Source organism: Pristiophorus japonicus, chromosome 2, assembly GCF_044704955.1.
Source record: "Pristiophorus japonicus isolate sPriJap1 chromosome 2, sPriJap1.hap1, whole genome shotgun sequence".
Lineage (NCBI taxonomy): Eukaryota > Metazoa > Chordata > Chondrichthyes > Pristiophoridae > Pristiophorus > Pristiophorus japonicus.
The window spans coordinates 281762685-281783162 of NC_091978.1; the positions used below are offsets into that span (position 1 = coordinate 281762685).

Below are 20478 nucleotides of genomic sequence, written 5' to 3' on the forward strand. Positions count from 1 at the left end.
AGCCTGAGTCCCACTTTGTCCAGACAATGCAGAACCTCTTCCAGATTGTGCAGGTGCTCGGCGGTGTCACGACCTGTGACTAGGATGTCGTCTTGGAATATCATGGTCCTGGGGACGGATTTCAACAGGCTCTCCATGTTTCTTTGAAATATGGCTGCCGCCGAACGAATACCAAAAGGGCATCTGTTGTAAATAAACAGTCCTTTGTGGGTGTTGATGCACGCGAGTTTCTTTGATGGTTCAACCAGTTCGTGTGTCATGTAGGCCGATGTTAGATCCAATTTGCTGAACGATTTTTTTCACCCGGCTAGCGTTGCAAACAGGTCATCAGCTTTCGGTAGTGGGTACTGATCTTGTTTCAAAACTCGGTTGATCGTGACCTTGTAGTCTCCACAAATCCTGACCGTGCCGTCGCTCTTTAACACCGGAACAATGGGGCTGGCCCATTCATTAAATTCGACTAGTGAGATGACCCCCTCGTGTTAGCCTGTCCAATTCGAGCTCGACCTTTTCTCTCATCATGTGTGGGACCGCCCTGGCTTTGTGATGGATGAGCCTTGCACCTGGGCCTCGGTGAATCTGCACCTTGGCTCCTCTGAAGCTGCCAATTCCCGGTTCAAACAGTGAGGGAAATTTGCTCAGCACTTGAGCACACAAATCATCATCCACTGATGACAAAGCTTTGATAGCGTACCATTTCCATTTTATTTTCTCGAGCCAACTCCTGCCGAATAACGATAGGCCGTTGCCCAGGATAATCCATAATGGTTGATCATGAACCGCTCCCTTGTACAACACTCTTACTGCTGCACTACTGATCTCTAGTATGAGCTCTTTGGTGTAGGTACGCAACTTCGCATTTATCGGACTCAGCTTGGGTCTCTCTGCCTTTGTCTCCCACAGCTTTTCGAAAGTCCTCTGGCTCATTATCAATTGACTCGCACCCGTGTCTAATTTACCGGCACGCCGTTTAATTTTACCTCCAACATTATCGGTTGCTTTTTGTTAGTAATTTTACCTCCATCATTATCAGTTGGCTCTTTGTTAGGAAAGCATGTATGCTATACACTTCCTCCTCGGAGCTTTCAAATGCCTCGGGCTGCATCGCCAGATACACGCTGAATTGATCATCATCCACGTGGTATGTCGCAGTTCGCTCGCTCCACTGCGGACATATCCGCTGAAGATGCCCCGTCTGCGCACACCCTCTGCATACATACAGCCTGAAGCAGCACTGATGGGGTCGGTGATTACCCCCACAACTCCAACACGTTGAACTCAGATTTGCGTCCGATGGCGGGCTTTGAGCGGCTCCCGTTCTCGCATACGCAGTCGAGTAGGTCCTGCCATGTGCAGCTCTGCCGGTCGTCCATGCAATTTTGTACACAGTACTTGCCATGGAGCTCCTGTTTTGTCGCGCTGCTTCGTGCTTTTCTGTGTGGACATGCAAGCCTGGGCGATGGTGATGACCTTGCTGAGGTCCAGCGTCTCCGCAACCAGCAGCTTACTTAAGATCGCCTCGTGGTTGACCCCGATCCCAAAAAAGTCACGCAGGGTCTAATTTGCAAGTCCCTGCAAGATGTCTCAGGTCACAACAAATGCCACTACGCCCTGGCCTTCAGGACGAACGTGCATATAGAAGCGATATCTGGGTATGAGGATTCCTTCCATGGGTTTAAGGTGTTCCCAAACTAGAGCACACAGTTCTTCGTAATCCTTTTCTGTAGGAAGAGTGAGTGAGAGCAGATTCTTGATGAGTGCATAGATTGTGGGGCCACAGACGGTGAGAAGAACTGCCCTGTGCTTCTCTGCATCCTTGTCTTTGTTTAGGTAATTTGCCACGAAATACTGGTCAAGATGATCCGTGAAATCTCCCCAATCCTCTCCCTCATTGAATCTCTCGAGAATTCCAACAGTACTCAACCGTGCTGTGCTCGCCATACTTTTGCGTGGGTTCGTACTTGCCTCGTCGCCAGTTGTGGTGTATAATATGATGCAATGAACTCTGTACTGTGAGCCAGTGACTCGGTGTAACCTGGTCAGTCTTTAATGGCTTCCAGAAGTGAGGATACAAAGGTGAAATTCAGGTTATAAACCGGGCCCAGTACGAGTGTACCTTTGACTCTAGGACCTCCGTTGGTAGTGCCCCCTGTTGGTGGGCAGACCTTATGTAAATACATTACAAACTCAGTATTGGTCATATTGGAGTAGAATTGAGGAGTTTACCAAGATTAATCAAGGAGTAAAGTCAGCCATGAAGTCAGCTTTTTTTTTTAAGAACAACAAACAACTGAACCAATAAAGCATAAGTATGGCAAGAGGATTGCCAGAAGTCACAATAGACCGATTTGGAAAAAGCACCAAAAAGAATAGCTGCGGGATGGACAATTGTAGCTTTCTGCCCCCAAAACAAGTCGTATTTATCAGTTTTCTGAGTAGAGACAAATATAGCCCATGAAGGCACAGTGTGATCAAGATGACAGGTGCAATAAGTAGAATTTTGAATGAGACAACAGAATGGCAGTCATGATCGAACCAAGATTCAGTCCCATATCTAACAGAAGGGAAAAGTGAGGTATGCAACTTTCCATGTCCGTCAGTATATCAGTTACTTCACTGGCACAGACAGAAGTATCAAACAAATAAAAGCAGGGAAAAGTAAAGAAATTCTAATGACCTTCACAGTTATTTGACTTAAAAGAGTAACATTTTACAGATTGTACTTTGTGTACCAGGAGCACATATTTGGAACTCAGATATGGGGTCATTGGTATTTTCCAATAACCCCATATTAAGCTTAATGAATGGGAATTCTTATGGAGCCCATTGACCTTCACACCTGAATTACCCCAAACAAAACAGGAATACTGTACTCAAATGTGTTGCAAAGTACTCTGCAAGAGGCAAATATATGACAGCGGTCAGAGGTATACAGGAGAGAAGAGGCAAATACAATGTAAGAATTACGATTGGAGTTGAGGAAAAGGATTAGGAGAGTACTTATATCACTAGGCCGATCATGGATATCAGTAGGCTGATTTGACTAGTTGGTCAAGGTCATTCAAGATGGAAAGGACTCAGGATTAATGTTGATCTGATCCGTAGCAGCGCAGATGTGTTGAGCACTGATATTGCTGAGAATCGTTCAATTCAACAGAAGGAAAGTTAAAATTGATGACTTGGATTTTGTTGGGCAAAAAGTTAGCAAAGTTAGGAGACAGATACTAAATAAATTTAATGAGATGAGGGAGAAATGTTTTAACTGCAGAAAATTCAAGTCAGATGATTCAAAGACGCCAAGGTGAGCAACAGAGGCATCAGATAAACATTGGCAAATATGGCTCCTTGGGATCTGAAGTTGGAAGTGGCGAGAGGAAAACTGGAAGGAAGAAAAGACAGAAAGAGATGCAACTTGGGTTTCAGTGAGAAGCAAAAGATGCCTGTATATAGATATATGTGGAATAAGAACACTAATTATCACAAATAAATCAGTTATTTATTAACACAACGTGTAACAACGATGAATAATCCAGCATCACCATACCAGCAAGTGTACAACAGCAAGAAAAATACACACCCTTTGATTTTAGCACCCACTGCCCCCAAATTGCAGATAAACTTTACGTATTTCCTATGGATGGTTTAAGTTTTTTTAAATTGTTCTCGAGATGCAAGCAACACTGGCAAGGCAGTACTTATTGCTAACCTCAGTTGCCAAGGGCATTAAGGGTCAACTACATAGTGCAAGACTGGAGTCACATGTAGATCAGCCCAGGTAGGGGTGGTAGGTTCCTGCATTAGTGAGACAGTTGGGTTTTTAAAAACAATCCAGCAGTTTTTAATATGTCCTTACCTTACAGTACAAATGCACACGAGGCCCATACTTGAAAGAAGGTCACTCTGTGACCAGTAACCTTTATTAGCCAACACTGAAGTGAAGAAGGTGGGTGGAGCTTCCCCTTTTATACCTGAAAGTCCAGGTTAGGAGTGTCTCCCACAAGTTCACCACCTAGTGGTCAGTTTTCTCACGGTGTACAACTTAGATCTGTTTATACATGGGTTACAATGACAGTTGAAATCATAATTTTTCTGGTATTAGCCTACAAATTACCAGATTTACTGAATTCAATTTCATAACTAGAATTTGAAATCTTGACCTTCAGTTGCTGGTCCAATAGCCAGATTTCCTTAACTAACTTTAAAAAATGAGCTTCTCTTCCCTGATTCACTCCAGTAAAAAAAAATCTTCAGCTTGTTGCCAGCTTCAGATATCAGAGACTATGGCCCTTATATTTATGGGGAGGCGAGAGGATACGGGGATGGGGGAGCATGGGGAACTGGAGACAGAGAGGATCTGCCGAATTTAACGGCAGAACCTTATTATAACTTTTTTCTTTCGTTTCCTGCCCAGCATCCGGCTAAATTGACAGGCTGGCCAACTGCCGGTGGGAAAATCAGTGGCAGAAGCCCACAGCCATAGACCATTGGGGATGCTCCCTGGCAATCAAGAGGGAAGAGGCAGCGAGATATAGGGGCTAGGGCTCCAATGTGCTCCTTTCCCACCTTACTGCTCTGTTCACATCAGTCTCCACAGAATGCTGTGATGCTTCCTCCTCTCCCTCCATTATAGGGCAAATTCAGTCAAACATGTGGCTGGTAACAGCTACTTTTTGTTTGCCTACTTGCTGTGAAGCTCTAAAATCTCCCTCCTTCATCCCAAAGCAGCCACACCACACCCAGACACGCCTTCAGTCCCTCTGAGCTCCCTCTCTCTCCGTCTCCTCTTCTGCGTATGTCATGGTGACCCTTGACCTCCAGAATCGCGGGAATCGAGCGTTACCATACCGTTGATAAGGACGGCCACACTTTACGGCAGAAGGTCAGAGAAATTTAACACTACCGCCCATTTGACATCGCTCGCGGTAACGCCCATTTTCAAAAATGTAAAATAGGTGTTTTGAGAATGGGCGAGAAGCCGGCGATCTGAAAACCCTTTTTTACCGCCCACGCTGGAAATAACGCCCATTTTGGGGTGACAACCACAAAAGTGGGGGGTTCTAGCCCTTGGTTCCCTAGCATTTCTAGAACGTTATTTGTGTCCTCTTCCGTGAAGATAGAACCAAAGTATTTATTTAATTGTTAAGCCATTTCCTTGTTCCCCATTACAAATTCTCCTGATTGTCTGTAAAGGGCCTACATTTGTTTTCACGAATCTTTTTCTTTTTACTTGTAGAAACTTTTGCAGTCGTTTTTTATGTTCCTTGCAAGTTTACTCTCATACTCTATTTTTCCCCTTTTAAGCAATCTCTTGGCCCTTTTTTGCTGAATTCTAAACTGCTCCCAATCCTCAGGCTTGCTACTTTTTCTGGAATCTTTGGATCTAATACTATCCTTAATTTCTTTTGTTGGCCATGGTTGGGCCACTTTTCCTTTTGTGTTTTTATGCCAGAAAGGAATGTATAACTGTTGCAATTCATGCATTCGTTCCTTAAATATTAGTCATTGCCTATCCACCGTAATGCCTTTTAATGAATCTTCCCAATCTATCATAGCCAATTCATTCCTCATACCTTCATAGTTTCCTTTGTTTAGATTTAGGACCATAGTTTCAGATTGGGCTACTTCACTTTCCATCTTAATAAAGAATTCAATCATGCTATGGTCACTCTTCCCTAAAGGACACCACACAACAAGACTGTTAATTAACCCCTTCTCATTACACAATACCCAATCTAGGATAGCCTGCTCCCTAGTAGGCTCCTCAACATACTGGTCTAAAAAACCATCTCGTACACACTCCAGGAATTCATCTGCCACAGTATTATTACTAATTTGGTTTGGCCAGTCAATATGTAAATTAAAGTCACCTACGATTACTGAAGTACCCTTGCTACATGCATCTCTAATTTTTCTGTTTGATGCCGTCCCCTACACTACCACTATTGTTTGGAGGCCTATAGACAACTCCTACTAATGTTTTCTGCCCCTTGGTGCTCCTTAGCTCCACCCAGACTGATTCTACATCTTGATTTTCTGAGCCAATATCCTTTCTCACTATTGCTCTGATTTCATCCTGTACGAACAACGCCACACCACCCTCTCTTCCTTTTTGCCTGTCCTTCCTAAATATTGAATATCCTTGGATATTCAGTTTCCAACTCTGGTCACCCTGCAACCATGTCTCCGTAATTGCAACTATATCATATCCGTTTACATCTATTTGCGCTGGTAATTCGTCTACCTTATTACAGATGCTTCGTGCATTCAGATACAATGCTTTTAAATTTGTCTTTTTAACATTATTAGACATCTTAAACATTATTTTGTACTATAGCCCTATTTGTCTTATCGCTATTTTTTTCTTACCTGGGACTCAATTTGTTAGTTCACTCTTCTGTTTGTATGTTCTGTCCCTTCCTGACATATCCTGTTTATCCTTACCACAATCACTTTCCTGCATTGCTTCCTTTTCTTTTCTCTTTCGCATTCGAGATTGCTCTCTGCTGCGACAGTCCTCCCCGCCCCCCTTTATTTAGTAAAAAGCCCTGTCTACCTCCCTAGTTAGTCGGTTCGCTAGAACTCTGGTCCCAGCATAGTTCAGGTGTAGTCTGTGGGAGCGCAGGCCCATATTTCTGAACTCTTTGCTTCAGCGCTGTTTGGAGATTGAAAGGGTTGAAAGTTGGAAGATTGAAGTTTGGATTAAAAAACAGGAAGATTTGGAAGTTTGGATCGAAAGGGGCTGCTAGACGATCGGAGCCACTTAGCCATTCCAACGTGACGTTCTGATCATCTGGATGTTTACAGTACTTCATGCTGGGAGTCGATTTATGACAGTGAGACTTGACTTTGGGATAATGAGTAGCTGGTCATTGTCTGTATGTCTGTATTTGAGTGTACCTTGTTACTATTTGATGACATCTGTATGTTAAATAATCTGATTTGTGTAAAGTAATTCAGAAAGCAGTTCGCCGTGATTGTCTAAATGCAAAGAAATAAGAGTTGAGAGGCTTTTTAGGTATAAAGAGATGGAACTGGCTTTTGTCACACACACACACGGGACACCAGTAACACTGGAATCTCGAAAAGTGTGTCACTTCTTGGAGAGCTGCCTTTGCAAGTAGAGAGTTGGCTTGTGAAGTACACTTGGTTTGTTTAATATGAATGTCTAAATAAAAGACACGATCCTGCCTTTACTACAACTGAGTGTGTGCGTAATTCGATGTTTAAAGCAACGAAGGGAAAAGAGCAAGACAGCCGTTACAACATTTTGGTGACCCCGATGTGATTTTCAAAAGTTCGTTGGCTTATTCGAAGACCCCGACATGAAGCATAAAGTTGGCTGAGTTGTTCGAAGACGCCGATGTGATTTTCAAAAGTTCGTTGGCTGAGTTGTTCGAAAAAGTGTTTCCCACACATCAGTTCGAGGGGTGAGCATTCTCTTAGTTGTCGTGACTTAAAGGGATCTCCAGTTAGTATGGGAGGATCAGGGAATGTTCCAGATGAGGTCTGGTCATTTCTTAATGAGTGGATTGAATTGAAAGGGGGACCTTATGGGATAAGGCAGGAAACAATGACAGGAGGATGGAGAGAGACACGGCAGTCCTTAGTGGAGAGTGTCCAGTTAAAAAAAATTGAAGTGTTTGGGTTAAAAAGTGATAGAAAGAGAAAAGCGTTAGTGTTACAGTGTCTAATGCTGGGGACTCAAAAGTTAGGAGAAGAGGCTGAGGCTAGAGATAGAGACGTTTCAGAACTCACAGAGCAGCTAACAGCAGCTAGGAAAGAAATAGAGAACTGGCGATTTCAGGCACTCGGGGCAGCCAGGACTGTTCTGACACTGGATCAGCATCTTGCTGATGAACAGAACCGTAATCAAGATCTAGAGAAAGGAATATCTAAGCTGTAGCAGATGGTGGTATTAGGTTGCCCAGCGGAGACAGCAATTGATAAAGCCGGGTGGTATTCAGAGGATTCCCCAGGTCTGAGAGTTGAAAAGGGGATTAAGGGACAGGGAGAATGCCCACTGTTCCCTTCCGCAGCTCCTTTGCCTTCTCTGACTTCGGAGCCTCAAACCCGTGTGGTTCGCGTGGCAACGTTAGGTACGGAGGCGGAGCAGTTAGATACTTCTTCAGTTCCTCAGACGCTTAACACCCCGCAACATTACACATGACCTTCCAGTGGGAGAAGCACACTTGGGCAGACAAGGCGAGAGAAGGATCATGATTCCTTTACTCCCTATGGAGCTCGTGAAGTGGTTTTGGGGATTCCTGGTATGAGCGAGGAGGGGTAAAGTTACAGGACATGAGAGCTATCCTTAGTGAAGTGGGACCTGCACCACTTCCAGATCTTAATAAGTGGTGGTGTAATATTCTGGGATGGTGGCAGTTGGAGGACATATCGGAAAAACTGAGGGTTCACACGATTCTGTGAGCATTAGAGAATCACCGGGGAAAGGTAGTAGGTTTTGAAACAACTTCCAGGTCCCTGCTTGGTAGAATAATAGCTGCAATCTTTGGTGCTCACTCAGGGCCACAGTTAATAAAGCAGCTTGTACAATTGAGTGTGTGTGATTCGACATTTAAAGCAACAAAACGAAAAGAGCAAGACAGCTGTTACAACATAATCCGTCTCCACGGAACTCTTTCCTGAGTATTGGTGCCAGTGCCCCACAAATCGAAACCCACTTCACCCGCACCAACCTCTGAGCCACGCATTCATCTCCCTGATTCTACTGACCCTATGCCAATTTGCTCGTGGCTCAGGTAATAATGCAGAGATTATTACCTTTGTGGTTCTGCTTTTCAAACTCTCTCAGCAGAACCTCTTTCTTAGTCCTACCTATGTCACTGGTACCTAAGTGTCCAACTGGATCCTCCCCCTCCCACTCCAAGTTCTTCTCCAGCCCGGAGAAGATGTCTTTTACCCTGGCAACGGTAGGAAACACAGCCTTCGGGATGCATGCTCTCGGCTGCAGAGAACCCTATCTATTCCCCTAACTATACTGTCCCCTACTACAACCACCTGCCTCTTTACTCCCCCAACTTGAATAGCTTTCTGCACCATGGTGCCTTGGTCAGTCTGCTCATCCACCCTGCAGTCTGCACACTTGTCCACAAGGGTTGCAAGAACCTCAAATCTATTGGACATGTGCAGGGACTGAGGCTCCTGCAATATTACCTCCTGGATCCCCTTACCTGCCTCACTCGCAGTCACACCCTCCTGTCCCTGACCACATGTCAATTCTAAAGTATTTAATCTAGAGGGAGCAAAAGGTCCAGGTAATTTTCTCCCTCTCTGACGTCTCGCAATGTCTGCAGTTTGGACTCCAGCTCCTCAACTCGGAGCCTAAGTTCGTCAAGCCGCAGACACTTACCACAGATGTAGTCGCCCTGGACCAAAACGTCCAGAAGCTCCCACATATTGCAGCAACAACACATCTCCTGTTTTCCCATTATTTTATTTAATTAATTAGTTTAGCGTTAATCAAGTATTTACCTTATATAGTTTATTAAATCAGTTAAACAAATAAAGGTTAGTTTTTAATAGTTAGTTAAATGCTATATGTTAATTTAAAAAAAACTTAGCCCACAATCACTACCAATCACTTACCTGTGATGTCACACAGCAGAGTTCTCCTCACCCGTGCGATCTCCTGGGAGAGGCAAAAAAACAGATAAAAACCCAGACCAACTGGGGAAAAAATCTGGGGAAAAATCTGGGAAAATTCCTCTCCGACCCAACCAGGCGATTGAAACTAGTCCAGGAGATCACATGGTATGCTGTGGCTTTTATCCCCGCTCTCTGGCCTCGGTCTGCTCCCGCTCAGGTACGCCGCTGCTCTGCGGATAAAGTTAGGAAAAACAAGGCAAAGCAACACCCACTTCACCAAACTCTCCCATTTACCAAACTCTTGTTTTCTCACTCAGAGCTGCTGCACTGTGGGAGCCCAATTTAAATACAAAGCCTACCACCGTTAAAACAGTAATGGGCACGTACATGGCGAGTTGGGGACATGTTCCCCGTTTTTTAAATTTTTAAACACCTGACCCTCTCCTGCTCATCATGGAGGGTTAATATCGAGATCTATGTTTTACAAATTTATGCTTGCAGTACGGAACTTTACCCACAACAATGCTAACTGGTAAAACACAATCTCAGATTTATTACTACTGATTGTAGTTCCAATCTAAACAATATTTGCTCAGACTGTTTGCTGCTTTAACATAATTCAAAAACCGATGTCTGAAACTTCAAGGGCATTTATGAGCATAAAATTTATAGTTTAATAGAAGACAAGCTTTAACATTTATATTTAACTTTTCTAGATATTTTGTGTCATTCCAACATTTACAGGTATATAATTAGAATCCCTAAGCACTTAGAGCAGAGCAGCCAATTGTGAAGACTTCTTAATAAGCCTTTGCCTCGCACTGCTAGACACGCCAGAGCTACTGTGTAAACCAGCATGTGTTTACTTTCATGGATAAAAGCCAGTTCATGTATGGAATTAACCTCAAATGCAATAGAGCCCTGAAGCTGATCAGATGACACAACCTGGTACTGATGGACCCCACAGCTACTATATAACACTGGAATTTATATAGCGATTTTAACAAAGTGTCCCAAGGTGCTTCACAGGAGCATAATCAGGACAGAAAATTCACGCCGAGCCAAAGGAGATGACATTAGGACAGGTGACCAAAAAGAGGTAGGTTTTAAGCAGGAGGGAGAGGCGGAGTGGTTTAGGGAGGGAATTCTAGAGCTTAGGGCGTAGGCAGCTGAAGGCATGATCATCAATGGTGGGGCGAAGGAAGTCGGGGATGCACAAGAAGCCAGAATTGAAGAAATGCAGAAATCTCAGAGGGGTGGAGACATGGGCGGAGGGAGACAAGCAATATTACGGAGGTGGAAGTATGCGGTGTTGGTGATGGAGAGGATAAAGCATCAGATAAAGCTCAGATCAAGATCAAATAGGATGCTGAAGTTGCAAACAGTGTGGTTCGAACAGAGACAGTGGCCAATCAAGGCGATGCACTTTGTGGCTAGGGAACGGAGTTTGTTGCCGGGCCCCAAGACAATAGCTTTGGTCTTCTCATTGTGTAATTGGAGGAAATTTCTGCTCATCCAATATTGGATGTTGGACAAAATCAGAGGCAGTGGAGGCGTCAAGAGAGGTAGTGCTCATAAAGCCCGATGAACAGGTCAATTGAAAATTTACAGAATTATAGAATGCAATTTCTACCGACAGCAATTGTTAAATGAATTATAGCAAGCTCAAAAATAATCTACACTGAATAGATGCCAGGGTTGAAATCTTAATTACATTGATCCTGTATACACCTCCTGGCATAATTCCGTCCCCCCCTCCCTCCTCAATTGCCCAGGAGCATTGTGGCTGACTGAAGTGCCATTGGTGAGGGAATATATTGCCCCCCCGCTCCCACGGTCCAGCACTGAACCCTACAGATCAAGAGGTTCGATGTCTGATCCACAATGTCTGTATTGTTAATGCTGAAATGATCCAAGAGTGCCACAATCTGCTGGAGAGGAAAGCAAACCAGATAAAACTCAACCATGGATCCTTCTTTTTAAAATCACTGTCCAGTGACCCCTGCTGCAAAGTACACGGAAGATTTCTGCAGTTATGAATTCAGCTCTGGGATCTCTGAATGTGATTTACTCAACAAGTGCCATGCAGCTCTTCAGTGTTGACTCACACTGGAGACGATACAAAAGGGCCAAAGTTGAGTACCGCCTCAAACGGAGCACACTCACCGTTTTCTGAAGATTTTCTCCGCCCCAATCCATAGGGCAGAGATCCAGGGCAGAAGTGGCCATCGATCGGGTCGCCCGCCCCTCCCAGTCATCAGCGGCGCGCTGATGAAGTCAGTGCGTCGCTGATGATGTCACAACGTCCCTCCCCCTCAGTTAAAGTGGAGGGCCACTGCGAACTCTGCATGGGGTTTAGTTAGGTCCACTGGGCCACCAGGGAGGGTTTTGGCCAGGCCAGTGGCCTAGCGCCCAAGAGCGGGCGCCAGGCTGCCTGTCTGTGGCCCGGCCAAACCAGTGGGCACTATTGTTGGGCCAACCTGGCAGTTCGCTGACAAATAAAATAAAATGGTGTCCGCGGTAGTGCGCCCTCCCCTTTAAGGGCAGACGCGCCACCCAGGCACACACAGCTTCCCGCCGGGGAAAGCTGTCAGGGCACCGACCAGCAGCTGATCCGTTCCTGTGGAGCAATTTCCCATGTGGGGCGGAAAGAGTGACAGAGAAAGAGGACGCTTGCCCAAAATACACCAACATAAAACAAGTTTTCTAAAAAAAAATTGCATTTTATTTTTCCAATTTGAAAAATCACAAATTGGCCTTGCAATCTATTTCCAACAATAGTATACTTACAAAAAGAGTGAGGGTGTATGTCCAGTGAAAATAATTTGCTATTTTCAAAACTCTTTCAAAGATGCAGCTATATGGCCATTACATAGTGTGAAGAAGAAAAAAATAATAAGATATATCTGAAGAACAGAACTATTTTAAAAGAAAACAACTTTTGCTCAAAGTCTACTGTGGATGAGTGGACTGTCCTGGGTCCTTTATGAAATAAGTTCAATCAGTGATTTTCAGTTTGGTAAATTTCAACTAGAGTTAACTAAGAGGCCTGTTTTAACCATTAAGTTCCTTCCAATTATAAGGAATCACAATTTCTAGGATTAAATGTTTAAGCTCTTACCGGACAGAAGTATGTATTTTTCACAATGTGTTTTGCCACATCATGTTCGGCTGACAAAGACATGATGAACAGCAATGCATCTCGAGCTTGTTGTCCTACTCCTCCCTCTCGGTGAATGAAAGGAATCAGCAGGGAGAAGATGAGGAAGTTTGCCGCTCCCTGGTCTTCACTAGTGTGGAAAAAGAGTTCCAGGATGGAAGTGTCCTTGGCCAGAATGGAACAGAGCTGGTTAAGCAGCAAAACCAGTTCAGTCTCCACAGGGGGAGTACTGGTCCCAGAGCACGCACTTAACATCATCATTAAAGGCTTCAGGATTGGTTTGTGGCGCAGCAAAGGCTGATGGCATTGCGTTACCAACATTTCATACATTTTTATCTGCTCGATTTTCATTTCATCTGTGAACTCCCTTCGAAGACTCCACAGGAAAAGTTTCTCCATGACATTTTCTATCACCACAAACTCCAGAATGGGACCCATGGCAGCATCTTCAGCTCGCTCCTCAATCAACAGAAAGATCATGTGCTCAACATAATTCTGGACAGCGCTAGCTTCATCTGGAGGGATAACCCCGGGTCTTGCACTGGAGTTCTTCAGTGGGTCGTGCCTTTCTAAAATCTTTACCACCTGTGCAAGAATAAGGTTTGCTGATATTAGTCAAATCAGAAAAGGTTAATCTGCAGTTTTAAAAAATTAAATCTCAGCACGGAGCTACAGTGAACCTCAGTGTGCCTGGGATGGGAAGGGGTAGGGTGAAGGGGAAATGAACCAATGTTCCTACTTCGGGTTGCTATCCAATGACCCCTGCATTGGCATGTAAACATACACCCTCATTGGGTGAGGGCAGAATCGGGTTGAATAAATCATTGTGCCATGCAGATGACACTATGATGGCGTGTTAGTAAACAGCTTTCCTAACCAGGAGATGCATCAGAGTGGTGCCCAAACTTTCTTACCCAAAGGCCACAAGTGCACTGGATAGTGAGCAGGAGCCCTGGCTGATTTTTTTCCTCTGTCCCCAGGGGCACTGAGGTCAACTGGAGCACACTGAACCAGATGAGATCACCATCACAGAAATGGGTGTCGACACCTTCCAGATCATGTAGTTCAACGGCTCACTGGATAAACATGATGAGTCACCAGGAGAGCTATCTAGTCTAACACGTTTGCATTAAAATATGGGTTGACAGATGAATGAAGGAAAGAAGTGTTCACAAGACACTTATTACAGAACACTGAGTAAACCAATACCATTATCTGCTGCCTTGTGCTGTGACTTGGGAGTGACCCCCACTGTTGTTGGTGGAGACTATGCCTTCTTCACCTCCACCCCTCTTTAGAAAGCAGCCTTCAAAAAGCCACTGAATTGAAAATGGAAAATACTAAAATTTTTATTGTTGTCCTCAGTTCTTAACTCGGAATAAAATTATTTTTGGTGGACAGAACATTGATAGTATCAAATCTTGTGATGAAACACAAAATGGTGGTTTCATTCCTTCTAAACAATGAACTTGGTTGACATGTTGGAGTACAATTCCTTAATCAACAAGTTAACGACAGAGCATGCAAATAAATTTTAGGTGAATAGGTTAACCAGTGCACTACCAAAGGCAAGTAAACCCCGAGGAGGTCTGAGCCACTCTTTATCCAGATAAAAACCGTGAATTTGAGTCGAATAGGTTTTATTAGTCTTTTAGTCCAGGTCTAAGGAACCTAGGTTTTGTGCTGTTCAACAGATCCAGTGAAGTTAAGTCAGTCCTACATGTGGACTAAAATTCTATCAATGCCACTTTGTGTGCATTAAAAATGTATGACCACACTCAAATTTGTACAGTTAATTTTGTGCCATACAAGTGGCATATTTAGAACAAAAACAGAAAATGCTGGAAAGACTTAGCAGGTCAGGCAGCATTTGGGGAATAACAGATGCGTCAATATTCTACGCACGGTCCCTTCGTCAGAACTGGAAGATATTGCTGATCGGTAATATCTTCCAGTTCTAACAAAGGGTCTACACCTGAATAGTTAACTTGTCTGTTCTCTACACAGATTCTGCCTAACCTGCTAAGTGTTTCCAGCATTTTCTGTTCTTGTTTCAGACTTCCAACATTTGAAGTATCTGTATTTTGCTTTATTGGCATATTTATAACTCAGAACAAGACTACAAGAGCAATCTAAAGACGTGTTTATCTGGTTCAACGAGTTCCTATTCAAAACTATTGTGGCAAGTAACATGTACTATCATTCCTTCAATGGTGAACAAACAGCAAGTCATTATTTTAATAAAAATAAGTTAAAAACAGAAAAAAGTCTATTTTATGGTGTGACAACAGTACCAAAAGAAATATTTGCAAAAAGTAAATTTGACATTTAAGCACACAGTGAAATGTCAAAGTTTCCTTCAGTACTTTAGGGAGTGGCTGAGCACTCTCTGGAAGGATGATTGCAAAATCAAAGTTTACATTACATTTCAGTGCCAAGAGGAATGGGATAAAATTACCCATGTTGGTCTGCTAAGTCTCGTTGATTTTTTATGAGTCTCACCACTCTTGGGTTGTTTATACATAAAAAATACCCCACAGACTTGTCAAAATTCCCATATCATATTAATTTATCTTTGAATGTGAACCCTTCTGTTATAATTATATTTACTACATATTTTAAAAGGTTGTTAAAAATCAGCAATGTCACGGCAGAACTAATTGAATAAAGCAACAATTTTTACAGCCAACACCTTAACATTTTTGTGGAATGAGAATATGGAGAACAAGATAAAACAAACCCTACTGCATTTCATTTCTACAACAATAACTTGCATTTATATAACGTCGTTAACATAGTAAAATGTCCCAAGGCGCTTCACAGGAGTGTTAGCAACCAAAATTTGACACCAAGCCACATAAGTGGATATTAGGGCAGATGGCCAAAGATGTGGCTGTTAAGGAGTTTCTTAAAGGAAGAAAGCGTGACTTTGATAAGAAACGTTTCAGTACTGAGGCAGGGCGGAAATCTGATTGGAAGGATTCAAACATGGAGTTCTGGGAAAAATGGGCAAGGATTTGGGAGGCGACAGCAGATTCAAGGACTTTGGAGAGAAAAGGGAGGTTGGAGACGGGGTGGTATTTTGAGAGTCACGGACAATATTCCATCTTCTTTTTTTTGGGTGCATGGACCCTTTTGCATTGAAAAGTCAGCTATGTGGGAGGTCCCGAGATCAGCGCGGCCACGCAGCTTAAAGGGAACATTGGTCAAGGGTTGGTTTTTTGAGAGGGGTGATGACAGCAGATTTGAAGGGGAGGAGAACAGTACACGAGGAGAGAGAACCGTTAACAATATCAGCTAACATGGAGGCCAGGAAGGGAAGCTGGTTGGTCTACAGTTTAGTGTGAATAGTGTCGAGGGTGCAGGAGGTGGGTCTCATGGACAAGATAAACTTGGAGAGGTCATGAGGGAAGATAGAAGAGAAAATAGAAAAAGATGAGAGTTCAGGGCTAGGGCAGGGGAACTTTAGAGGAAGGGGAAGAGGGGTTTAAGAGGATGGTTTGCAGTGGAGAAAAGAAGCCAAGGGTTATCTTCGCATTCCAGGATGATCCTGGAATAGTGAGCAATGAGAGCAGGACCCGACAGTGCATTATGTAGTCCAGCCAGATCTGGTGATGAATGACTAAACTAGTTGTCCACCATATACGTTCAAGTGTGTCCCCCTTGGACTTAAGGGATCAGTGATTAGGGGCGGACCAGGGGGAAACGACCAGGGTGAGAGAGAGTAATGATGTTAATGGGGCATCAAAGGTGGAGATGAGGGTGTGGTTGAGCAGATCATTAGCTTCAGAAATATTGTAGTGAATGGCCGGCCAAAGGCTGGACAGTTGGATTTTGAAAGTGCAATTGTAAGTGAAGTACGGTTGTAAGTGAATTGGGAGAGTTTTTTAAATCAGGGGTGGGCACAGAGGGATGTAGGGTTGGGGAGGGGGAAGGGGGATGTGGGTGGAGAGTGATACAGGAAGTAATCAGAGATGGCCTTGTCTGTGATTGACACGGTGGGAATAGCTAGGCCACGTGAGATGGGAAGGTCAAAGGGATGGCCGTGAATATGGGTAGGGGAGTTTATATGGAGGGAGAGATTAAGGGAGCATATGAGGGCAGTGAACTCAGAGGAGAGAAAGCTTGACCAGTTGAGATAGAGGTTGAAGTCATCGAGGATGAGAAGTCGCTCAGTCCAGAGGCTGAAGGAGGAAAACGCTGAGAAAATTGGCATGGTACTTGGGTTGGCGCTAGAGAAAGAATATTTGAAATGAGAGGCAAGAAGGGTAGAACAAGGTGAGATGGTCTAAGGAAGAGAATATGCCAGAGGAATAAGGGGACAGACCAAGGTATGATTTGGTGATAAGAGGCACACCGCCACCGTGGCGCTTTGGGCAGAGCTAAATGGTTCAGCTCGTGTGAAGAAATGTTTCCCATTACCCTTCAGGCTCCTACAATTTCCCAGGTATTGGTCCCTATGAGTGCTACTCCACTGGGTTACGAATTATTGAAAGGTTGAATAGGTTGGGCCTCTACTCATTGGAATTCAGAAGAATGAGAGGTGATCTTATCGAAACGTATAAGATTATGAGGTGGCTTTACAAGGTGGATGCAGAGAGGATGTTTCCACTGATGGGGGAGACTAGAACTAGAGGGCATAATCTTAGAATATGGGACCGTCCATTTAAAATAGAGATGAGGAGAAATTTCTTCTCTGAGGGTTGTAAATCTGTGGAATTCGCTGCCTCAGAGAGCTGTGGAAGTTGGGACATTGAATAAATTTAAGACAGAAATAGACAGTTTCTTAAACGATAAGGGGATAAGGGGTTATGGGGAGCGGGCAGGGAAGTGGAGCGGAGTCCATGATCAGATCAGCCATGATCTTATTGAATGGCAGAGCAGGCTCGAGGAGCCGATTGGCCTACTCCTGCTCCTATTTCTTATGTTCTTATGTATCCCTCAAAAAGAAAATAATGATTCACTTATGATTAAATGCCGTAAGCCTCTTCTAATTTATGAGATAGATGTAGTGTGGATTGTGATAGATGCTGGAGCCAACTAGTTATGGAATACAAGCCACTTTCTATTCAATATCCGTATTAAATTTAGATTTGGATTATTTTGTTTTAAATCAAGTTCTCCTTTAAAACAGAGAGTAGTGGTGAACGGTTGTTTTTCAGACTGGAGGAAGGTATACTGTGGTGTTTCCCAGGGTCGGTACTAGGACCACTGCTTTTCTTGAAAATGACTTAGACTTGGCTGCACAAGGCACAATTTCAAAATTTGCAGATGACACAAAATTTAGAAGTGTAGTGAAAAGTGAGGAGGATAGTGATAGACTTCAAAAACACATAGGCAGGCTGGTGGAATGGGCGGACACGTGGCAGATTAAATTAATGCAGAAAGGTGCGAAGTGATACATTTTGGTAGGAAGAAGGAGGCGAGGCAATATAAACTAAAGGGTACAATTCTCAAGGGGGTTTAGGAACAGAGAGACCGGGGGTGTATGTGCACAAATCATTGAAGGTGGCAGGGCGGGTTGAGAAAGTGGGTAAAAAAGCATACGAGATCCTGGGCTTCATAAATAGAGGCATAGAGTACAAAGCAAGGAAGTTATGATGAACCTTTATAAAACACTGGTTCAGACTCAACTGGAGTATTGTGTCCAATTCTGGGCACCACACTTGAGGAAAGATGTGAAAGTCTTAGAGAGGGTGCAGAAAAGATTTACAAGAATGGTTCCAGGGATGAGGGACTTCAGTTACGTGGATAGACTGGAGAAGTTGGGATTGTTCTCCTTAGAGTAGAGAAGGTTGAGAGGAGATTTGATAGAGGTGTTCAAAATCATGAGGGGGCTAGACAGAGTTGATAGGGAGAAACTGTTCCCATTGGCAGAAGGGTCGAGAACCAGAGGACACAGATACAAGGTGATTGGCAGAAGAACCAAAGGCGACATGAGGGAAAATCTTTTTACGCAGCGAGTGGTTAGAATCTGGAATTCACTGCCTGAAAGGGTGGTGGAGGCAGATTCAATTGTGGCTTTGGATAAAGGAATTGGATAAATACATGAAAGAAAAAAAATTGCAGGGCTACGGGGAAAGGCGGGATAGTGGGACGAGCTGAAGTGCTCTTGCAGAGAGCTGGCATAGGCTCGACGGGCCAAATGGCCTCCTTCTGTGCTGTCACCATTCTATGAAAGAGCAAGTGGTTTGCATTGAGGGTAGAGTAGGCAGAGAGTAAATACAATCATTTTGCAAAAAAGATTCTAAGTCATAAATATTTGGTGGTGTGACCTTAGAGCAGCAATGAGCTGTTCTACAGAGCAGGTACATGCCAGTGAGTTCCTCACATGTTGAATTACCCATCTCAGCCATGATGAGGCATTAGAGGGCAGGCAAAAATTGAATATATAAACATTAAAGAATAGTTCCAGGCCTAATCCCCTGGCTGTGGCAGATAGTTACAGCATAGAAAGGAAAAATACTGCAAATATTGGAAATCTAAAATAGAAAGAGAAAAGGCTGGAAATATTCAGCAGGTCAGGCAGCATCCGTACAGAGAGAAACAGAGTTAACGTTTCAGGTCGCTAACTTTTCAAATTCTGATGAAAGGTTAAGAGATTAAATGGGTTTTAAGCAAGTAGAGAGGCAGGAAAATGGAGGAGGGGAAGAAAGAACAAAAGGGAAGGTCTGTGATAGGGTGGAAGGCAGGAGAGATTAAATGACAAAACTGACAATGGTGCAAGGCCCAAAGGAGATGGTAATGGGACAAGTCAAGAAACAAAAGATGGGCCGAGAGGAGGTGTAAATGGCAACAGTAAAACCATTACCAGCATCTGCTGTCTAAAAAAATGGGAGCAATGGTTATGATTTGAAATTGAACTCAATGTTGAGTCCAGAACGTTGTAATGTGCCTAATCGAAAGAACATAAGAACATAAACATAAGAATTAGGAACAGGATTAGGCCATCTAGCCCCTCGAGCCTGCTCCGCCATTCAACAAGATCATGGCTGATCTGGCCGTGGACTCAGCTCCACTTACCCGCCCGCTCCCCATAACCCTTAATTCCCTTATTGGTTAAAAATCTATCTATCTGTGATTTGAATACATTCAATGAGCTAACCTCAACTGCTTCCTTGGGCAGAGAATTCCACAGATTCACAACCCTCTGGGAGAAGAAATTCCTTTTCAACTCGGTTTTAAATTGGCTCCCCCATATTACAAGGCTGTGCTCCCTAGTTCTAGTTTCCCCGACCAAAGAGGTGAGGGAGGGGACCCAAGTAGGACTGGAATAGAGAATGTTCCATGCATTCCATGAAAAGGCAGGCACAGTCAGGACCTATATGGGTTTCCATAGCAACACCTTTTATTTGGAGGAAGTGAGTGGAGTCAAAGGAGACGTTGTTCAATGTGAACAAGTTCAACCAGACGGAGGAGGGGGGTGGTGGATGTGGACTGGTTGGGCCTCTGTTCAAGGAAGAAGTGAATGGCCTGCAAGGTCATCCTGGTGGGGGATGGAGGTGTAGAAGAACTGGACATCGATGGTGAAAAGGAGACAGTTAGGGCCAGAAAACGTGGAACTGTTAAAATGGCGGACGGTATCGGAAGAGTAGCAGATGTAGGTCGGAAGAGAATGGACCAAGTATAGAAAAAAGACTCGAAGTATCTCATAGTTCCCCCATCCCGCACATCCCGCTTCCACCTCCTTCCCAAGATCCATAAACAGGACT

At 43.9% G+C, this 20478-nt stretch overlaps 1 protein-coding gene across 1 annotated transcript in view; it reads right to left on the bottom strand.

Moving 5' to 3' along the window:
* Positions 1-20478, bottom strand: part of fhip1aa (FHF complex subunit HOOK interacting protein 1Aa) — a 288301-nt gene that overhangs the window by 123173 nt on the left and 144650 nt on the right. Inside the window, exon 4 of the mRNA XM_070871447.1 lies at positions 12728-13351. Coding sequence (XP_070727548.1) covers positions 12728-13351 — 624 coding nt within the window. The remainder of the gene's footprint in view (positions 1-12727; positions 13352-20478) is intronic.